The sequence below is a fragment of the Lupinus angustifolius genome, chromosome LG09 (assembly GCF_001865875.1).
Source record: "Lupinus angustifolius cultivar Tanjil chromosome LG09, LupAngTanjil_v1.0, whole genome shotgun sequence".
Taxonomy (NCBI): domain Eukaryota; kingdom Viridiplantae; phylum Streptophyta; class Magnoliopsida; order Fabales; family Fabaceae; genus Lupinus; species Lupinus angustifolius.
Window position 1 is genome coordinate 3535110 of NC_032017.1, and position 8623 is coordinate 3543732.

Genomic DNA, 8623 nt, shown 5'->3' on the forward strand with positions numbered 1-8623 from the left:
TATAAAAGAATTATAAATGATACATCGAATGTGTATAAATCTTTATATTGTCGGTGTATAGATATTATATTTATTTGTTAAATAGAGAAATATGTAAAAGTTTTTTACCATGTTGTTGTATCATTTATAAATGATTTATAATTATCATTGATACTTAAATAAAAGTAATATAAAAGAATTATAAATGATACATCGAATGTGTATAAATCTTTATATTGTCGGTGTATAGATATTATATTTATTTGTTAAATAGAGAAATATGTATGGGTTGATGTTTTATGACTTTGAATCTTTGATACTAACCGGACATAATATTATATTATTTTCGATTGTGATAAATCTTTATAGTAATGGTACATAATATTACACTCTGTGTTAAATGGTCTTCCTCGTAATTCTTTTATCAAATAATAAACCTACACTACTGATGGATGATTGATTTAGATGATAATGTTTATTTTCTGTTAACCAATATCATACGTTTGAGTATTGTAAATGAAAATAATTTCTATTAAAAGACTAATTCATGTTTCTTATTAATATATAGACTTTTCTTACAAATATTGAGAAGCTTCAATGAAGTCTACCTTGGTATAACGTGTTCATTGGGCTTTTGACTTTAGGGATATGTGGCAATATTTAGTTAATGATGTGACTTGTTGCAACTTGCAAGTCTTTATGGTCATGGGTATAATTTTGTGGTGCTAAAGTGAGCACTCACAACGTCTAAAATAATAACTTTATGAAAAAAAAAATGTATACACTGATATTGTATGAGTTTTATACTCTGTCAATTTATTATTAATTCATTAGTTTTTAATTATTGTTGACTTTTTAGAAAGAGTTTAAAATCTTCGCACTGACTGTAAAATTTTTCACACTGTCAGCACATCATCCACCATTGATTTGTATTAATTTTGTTTGAGAGTCAATGATGGTTAACAAATCAATGGTGGATGATTTACTGAAAGTGTAAAAACACTTATATGGTCAGTGTATACATATTAAATCCTTTTAGAAAAGGTAATCTAAAAGAGTGGTGAATGTGAAGTGCATGTGTATAAATCTTTACACTGTCAGTGTATACATTTTACACTCTAATTTTAATTCAATCATAGTTAATTGTTGAGTGTAATATTTATATATTATCAGTATAAAAATTTATATAAAGTCAATGCATTATCTATCATGCATTTATATTACTTTTATTTAAAAGTCAATTATAAATAAATATGAATTATACGGTTAGTACATACATTTTTCTCTCTTAAATGTTTATAAGATTGTGGATTTGTTAAATCAATTTTCAAATATTGTAGATAGGTCTCTGTGTCAATTTGAACTTCACTTGAGAGGAAAAGGAAATTGTTTCACCAACTGGGATCAAGTGAGAAACAAGATTGTCATAGCTTAATCATAGGTATTGAGTTTTTTTTGTGATGCCAAGAATATATGGTTACCTTATCGATAAAGAATTCAGAGTTTATGGCTGATCTTCCCAATGTCGTTTTCATGAATTAAACTATTAAACTTTTGATTATCTTAATGATCTAACAAAACCTTACACAACTAGATATAGAGATTGAGTTTGAATACATGAAAATTCAGTTGTATTAAATAATTAGTAGATGGCTTTATCACCAAATTAAAAGTAAAGGAAATATGCCTACATACATACTCTCATGAATAAGGGGCTTTCAAACATTTTCTTTTTCTCTTTTACCCTTCAAACTAACATTGAGACCCCAAGGCTTAGTTTGAGAGTTGTATTTTGGAGAGTAAGCAAGAGAAAGGGAATTGAGAGTCATGAAATACACTTGTAAGATGACTCACAAATCTTCCATTTCTCTTTCTCCCCTTTCAAAATTCAACTCCCAAACTAACCTTAAAGGTAAAATAAAAACCAATGTGATTTTTGGTTAAGAATGGTGCAATCTAAACCTCTGTTTCAGTAATCATTCTGACCACAATTTTGACTAAGTCGAGATGTCAAAGTTATCAAAATCGCAAAAACTACGTCGCTATCACAATTTTGACTGCATTGGTCACATTTGTTAGAAATAGTTTGCAATATCAATGTTTTTGCACTATCCAAAACCTATAACTTCAACTACTATATAAACTAACATTCTTATAATGGAAGGACAAACAATAAAAATAAATACACATAAAGATAAAGAAGCAAATAGAACATACATAAATCGATAAATGATAAAAAAGTATATTTTACCCTAACAATTTTTTCCCAAAGTTAATTATATATAAAACATACAACACTAGCTAGCCACTTTCAACTAGTCATGTTGCTTCCACGGGAAACATGACTTAAAGTGTGTGGTGCCAAGATGGTTAGTTTAATTTGGCTCAATAATACATTTATAAAAACAGAAATGATACACGTGATTGAGTCCTGAACTAAGTTGTTCTTTTTAAGACATTTTATAATACTGTTAAAATTATACAAACAGATTATCAATCGTGACATCCTCATAATCAATTGGACACCCACTATATTTGGAACCATTCTAAAATTACACCTACAACTATGACTATTGTCGATCTATATGACTATTGTCAAAGTATGAGGAAAAGAAGAAGAGAGAAGATAGTTTGATGCACTTAGAGAAAGATAGATTGAGAGAATAAAAGATAATAAAAAGACCATTGACTCCAAGTCTACGGTTTCTAATTTCTCTCAAAGGCTCTTTTTCTATAGGCCAAATAAAAAACAAATGTCCTTTTCTATCTTAATAAATAATAAAGGATAATCATGTAAGAAAATATTTTGGTACATAGAAAGATGAGCTCCAAAAACATAAGGTCCTCAAAACTCTACTAAGGGAAAAATTAAATAAGTAAAGAAATGAATTGAGCATAAAATAAATAAGAATGAGTCCAAAGGAAGTTGTGAATTATTCAGTTAACAATTCTTCAACCAAATAAAGTGAAATATGTTCATATGATTGAAGCATGGAAATTTGTGTTTAGAAAAAAAATCGTGCTTAAGTTTTTAATACATGTTCAAAACACAAATGTGAATATTTCAAACAACATCAAAGGATACTTACTCGGTTTACATAGTCTCTTTTGCTATCAAGGACATGTTTGAATACATAACTTAATAAAAGTTTATATAATAAGCTAATTTTAATCTCATAAGCTCTTAAAATTGCAACCATAGAGAAAAGTATACTTACTCGGTTTCCTTGTTAACCTTTCATATTATATACTAAGAGGGGTAAGGATTCTTTCGAATATTCGAGAGGAGAGTACATCAAAAGCAAAGAAAAAAACAATTTAATATAATATTTTTATACTTTAATCATAATGATATGACATTTATCTTCTCAAAACCAAGAACAAAATCAATCACTTCCATCTACATACTAGAGAGGAGTATGATTCATACTAAGTCTACCATTCCATCGACCACTTATCATATTTAGTTATTTATCTTAACCGGAATATTGTGATAATAATAATAATATAAAAAGTGAAAAATCGGGTGTCGAAATCAACTATAGTACTTGACTCATTCCTAGTAATTATGGAAGAGAGATATTATATAATTGACTTCAATTCTTCCTCTTCACTTCCACTCTTATTACACAAATAAAGTTGTTGATCATGTTCATGGATTCTCTTCTCTCCATGCTTTTCCTTCTTTCAAATTTCATCTCTATCAACCTTTCTTTTTCCTATGCTTCAAACCTCTCTTACAAAGACCATTGTGCTTCTATGGTTCTAGAATCAAGTTCCACTAAGCAAAGCCTCAATCTTTTCCCCCTTGGTGATCATCACACAGGTTACTACAAAGGAGGTGACAGCATCATTGATGTTGCTGCTTCATGGAACCAATTCTCATTTGAACTCAAACCAAGGAAGATACTTGCAACCCAAGTTTCTAACTTGTTCAAAGTTAAAGCCATTATATCATTCAGAAGTAGTACTAACATATATAACATGAGCTATAGTAGTAACAGGTTGAGTTATTCGGGTGGAATTCGCGACCGGAGAGGCTATCTAACCTTCAAACTTGAAGGGTTCTGGTCTGAATCTTCAGGGGAAATTTGCATGGTTGGGAATAGTAGTGGTTATTCCAAAAGAGGTAACTCTCTTAATGTTGATGCTGTGTTTAAGCTTAGTAATGTCTTCAATGCAAGTAATATTACAAGCCTTGTTAATGGAAGCTTGGAGAGTTTGAGTTCTAAAAAGGAAGAGAACTACTTTGAACCCTTTTCTCTATTGATGTTTCCGAAAGAAAATTATAAGTATACTTTGGATTCAATAGAAGCTGATAATGATTGCTCTTCAGGGATTGATGCAGAACAAGGTTTATCATTGAACTTGAATAAACTAAGTTTTTGTTCTTCATATCCCCTCAATATGGTAACTAGAGGACTCAAGTTAGAGTATTCTAGTGATTGTAATTTTGCGAAGAACTGTGCTCCGATTAGCGGAAGTTCCGGAAAATTACCATCTCTATTGTCTTTGGAAAGCATTGAATGCACTCATATTGAGAAGCATAGGATAAGGGTAGTGGTGACATTTTTGAATAATAGTTACTATGATTTTAACCCAAGTTTCAATCCGAAAACCATGTTAGTAGGGGAAGGATGGTGGGATGAGAAGAAGAATACATTATGTGTAGTTGCTTGCAATATTATCGGCATGGAATCGATCACGGATGGCGCTCATGTGAATGATTGCTCAGTAAGGTTAAGGCTTAGATTCCCCTCAATTTGGTCAATCAAAAACACTAGTACCATAGAGGGCCAAATTTGGAGTACCAAGGCTGCAAATGATGAAGGATACTTTAAGAGGATCACATTTAGAAGTGGCGAGAATCATCCGGTGCAAAGGGAAGTTCATGGCTTAAAGTATGAGTATACCCTGCTAGATAGAGTTAATCAATCATGCCAAAAACCAGTGGATGTTAAGGACAAGAAGAATAGACATCCAGATGCATATTCTTATGACATGAGATTCGATACGTCGGTTCGAGAGTCCAATAGAAGAGTAGCATGGGGTTATGCAGTTCCCTTAACTGTTGATGATCAGTTCTATGAGTCCGAAATGCATACTATTTCTGATTCTGTCTCAAGCTCCTCGAAAGAAATCATCAACAATGATAGCTTGTTTAACATTAGCTACATGATTAGCTTGTCGCTGATGTCTTATCCAACATCAAGTGACAGGAATTCATTGTTTAATTTGTCATCAGAGACGGTGGCGATTTCTGCTGAAGGAATATATGATGCTGGATCTGGAAGTTTGTGTATGGTAGGCTGCCGTGACATTTCCACGAACAATCCGGACTGTGAGATTCTCGTGAAGTTTCAGTTCCCATCAGTGGATACAACTGGCAGAAGCGGCATTAAAGGAAGCATCGAAAGCACGAGGAAAAAATCTGACCCTCTTTACTTCAAAACCTTAGACCTATCTGCATCTTCATATTACATAGAAGGAGCAAGAAGAAATGCTTGGAGAATGGATATGGAGTTCATCATGGCTCTGATATCTACAACTCTAGCATGTATTTTTGCCGGATTTCAACTCTACCATGTGAAGAAACACCCGAATGTACTACCATTCATCTCACTTATTATGATGTCAATTCTCACTTTCGGTTACATGATACCCCTTGTTCTTAACTTTGAAGCTCTTCTCACTCAAAATCCCAACACCAAAAACTTTCTACTTGGAAATGTTGGAATGTGGCTTGAAGTTAATGAAATAAGTGTAAGGTTGATCACTATGGTAGCTTTCTTGTTGCAATCGCGTCTCCTCTACTTAACTTGGTCATCAAGAAAGAGCAATGAAAGCAAGAAAGACTTCCTAGTTGTTGAGAGAAAAGCTGCATATGTGACTCTTCCATTGTATGCAGCTGGATTATTGATTGCATTGCTGCTGAAGTTGAAAAAGGATAAAGATACGGTTACGTTTCGCCGAGTCTACCAGCGAAACTCTTCATCTTGGGCCAACTTCAACTCTTACGGAGGTTTAGTATTAGATGGTTTTCTATTGCCACAAATCATTCTAAACTTGTTCTCAAATATGGAGGAAAATGTTCTTTCATTCTCATTCTACTTTGGAACTACATTTGTGAGACTTTTGCCCCATGCCTATGATCTTTATAGGACTCATAACTATGCAAGCCAAGATGATAATGGATCATACTTCTATGCAGATCCAAGTGCAGATTTTTACTCCACTGCTTGGGATATTGTTATTCCTATGGGAGGTATACTATTGGCTATCATTGTCTACTTGCAGCAACATTTTGGTGCTCATTATATTCTTCCACGCCGATTCAAAGGATCGAATGTTTTCGAAAAGGTGCCTGATTCAGAAGCAGAAGTAGAGACCAGCAACTTGTAAAATGCAGTTTTTGATAGCTAAATGCAAATGGCTTCATAATGGTGAATCAAATGGCTTCATAATGGTGAATCAAAGTTGTGTTGTTGCAACATAGTATGTTCAAATATTTAAGCTTTAAGGTTGTGTTGTTGCAATATAGTATGTTCATATGTTTAACCTTTAAGGTTGTGTTGTTGCAATATAGTTTCTGCAAGATAGTTTTGTTTATTCCATGTATTACACCTCATCACCAGGTTTCTGTTTTATGTATAATTAAACTCTTGTTATGGACTAGTTTTATTTATGAACACTGACCGCACAAAAGTTTGATGCTACCTAGAATCTATGAAGTATAAATATGGATATGTAAAAGATATTGAAGTGTTCATGCTTCATAGTGTCTAATAAAAAAGAATGATATTATTCAAAATGTTTTGTAGAATTTGTTAATTTACTATAGTATATGTGTCTTCCGTTTTTCTCCCTTTCTCTTTAAAACCAACTCGTATATAACCCAGATGACCCAAATGAAATAAAGAATTTGGTGGAAATAGGCAGGTTTTAAGTTCAAGAGAGTTGAAAAAAAATATTAGGATAAATAAAAAAGTTATAGGTGAATTTTTAATATAATTTCACAAATAAAATATGCATAATTTTTTTACCCAATCTTTAAATCCAAACTAAACATACCATAACAAAAGAAAGGAAGTCACCTTATATTGCATAAGTCACCATGTTGAATGTGTAGTGTTCCATTTCTACAATTCTATACACAACTAACACAAGTTTTCAACTAAAAAATGGTTATACATTGTTACAATATATCATCTTTGTTGTTAAAAGGACAAATATTTAGATCTTTACAAAATTCACATTATTATTCAACTACTTATCTATAGTTATATACAATTCAATTGAAACATCCCCCACTAACCTTTCAATTTATGTCTTCTGGTAATGTGGGTACTTATAAGGTCTCACATTTGGTATTGAAGCCCCTTCCGTCAGATGTATCGCATGATCATGTCTCCATGTGGGTAGCAATTTGGTACGATCCCGAAACAATTCCCCAAACTCTTCTAACAGTCCCTGCAACCGTACCGTGCTATCTTTGGATGAGTCACTCGCCGGGGTGGTCAACTCACACTGCATCAACTCACACTGCATCAACAAACCTTCCCCTTCCTCCCTGATGACTTGCATCAATGCTCCAAATGAAAGCTCTGTTTTTGCCAAAGCCGGATTGCCCGTAATTCGGACCAATTATGAGCCTTGCTTCATTGTGAGCTCCAATTTCCCAAAGTCAGCTTTTACTTCGCCTAACCCTGCTAACCAATCCAAACCCAACACCAAGTCAATTCCTTTCAAGGTGAAAAGATAAAAGTCTTGTATCACCTCCAATTGTTGTATTCAGAAGGGTAACCTTGCACATCTTCCCTTACATCTCACTCTATGTCCATCCCCCACATCTACTATGTACGAAGGCGTATCTTGGACCTCGAGTTTCAATTGGTCCACCAACTCCTTGACAATGAAATTATGTGAAGCCCCACAATCAATCAGAATGACCATCGACTTCCCTTCAAGCCACCCCTCCACCTTCCAAGAACGAGTTATAGTGAACCCGGACACATAACATAGAGATAACTTCAACCTCTGAAATGAATGTACAATCTCCTCTTCTCCTCCACTCTCGTCATCCTCGTCTGCCTCTAAGATGATCATCCGGAATTGCCGGTTTTTGCATCGGTGTTCCCAGGTGTATGGTTCATCACATCTGAAACACAACCCTTTCTCACGCTTCTCCCTTATCTCTGCATTTGTCAACTGTTTGTACTCCCCTCCTCTTGGCCGAGTACCTTCGAAAACCGGTTTTTGCACAGTTTTCCCCACTGTGTTACTATCATCAAAACTATCACGCTTGCTCTCCTAAGCCGCTTTAGACTCTACCGTTACTGTTTTCGTGTAGGGGTTAATCCGTTGTCCTCCCCCGATTCGGTTAGAGTACCACAAGCCTCCTCTCTTGCTAAGTACCGCATTCTTCTGTTCAATCAACAATACTTTTTGTGTAATGTCAGATACTGAATGTAATTCATACAATTTTACCTCCGCACGAAGTTCCTCCTTTAATCCATTAAAAAATATGCCCCTAGCAAACTCTTCATCCATAGTCCGCAAAGCCCCAACGTACTTCTCGAATTCCTCAACAAATTCCTCCACCGACCCGGTCTGTTTAAGAGCCAACATTAGTTCAAATGGATTC

General features: G+C 33.9%; 1 protein-coding gene across 1 annotated transcript; it reads left to right on the forward strand.

Annotated features, from left to right (window-relative positions):
- On the forward strand, nucleotides 3634-6381 carry LOC109356162. Its single transcript, XM_019599498.1, has one exon. The coding sequence runs from the start codon at nucleotides 3634-3636 to the stop codon at nucleotides 6379-6381; it is 2748 nt and encodes a 915-aa protein (XP_019455043.1).

Bases quoted from the DNA above. Each gene is read 5' to 3' on its own strand.
- LOC109356162 (XM_019599498.1), top strand. From the start codon at position 3,634: ATGGATTCTCTTCTCTCCATGCTTTTCCTTCTTTCAAATTTCATCTCT.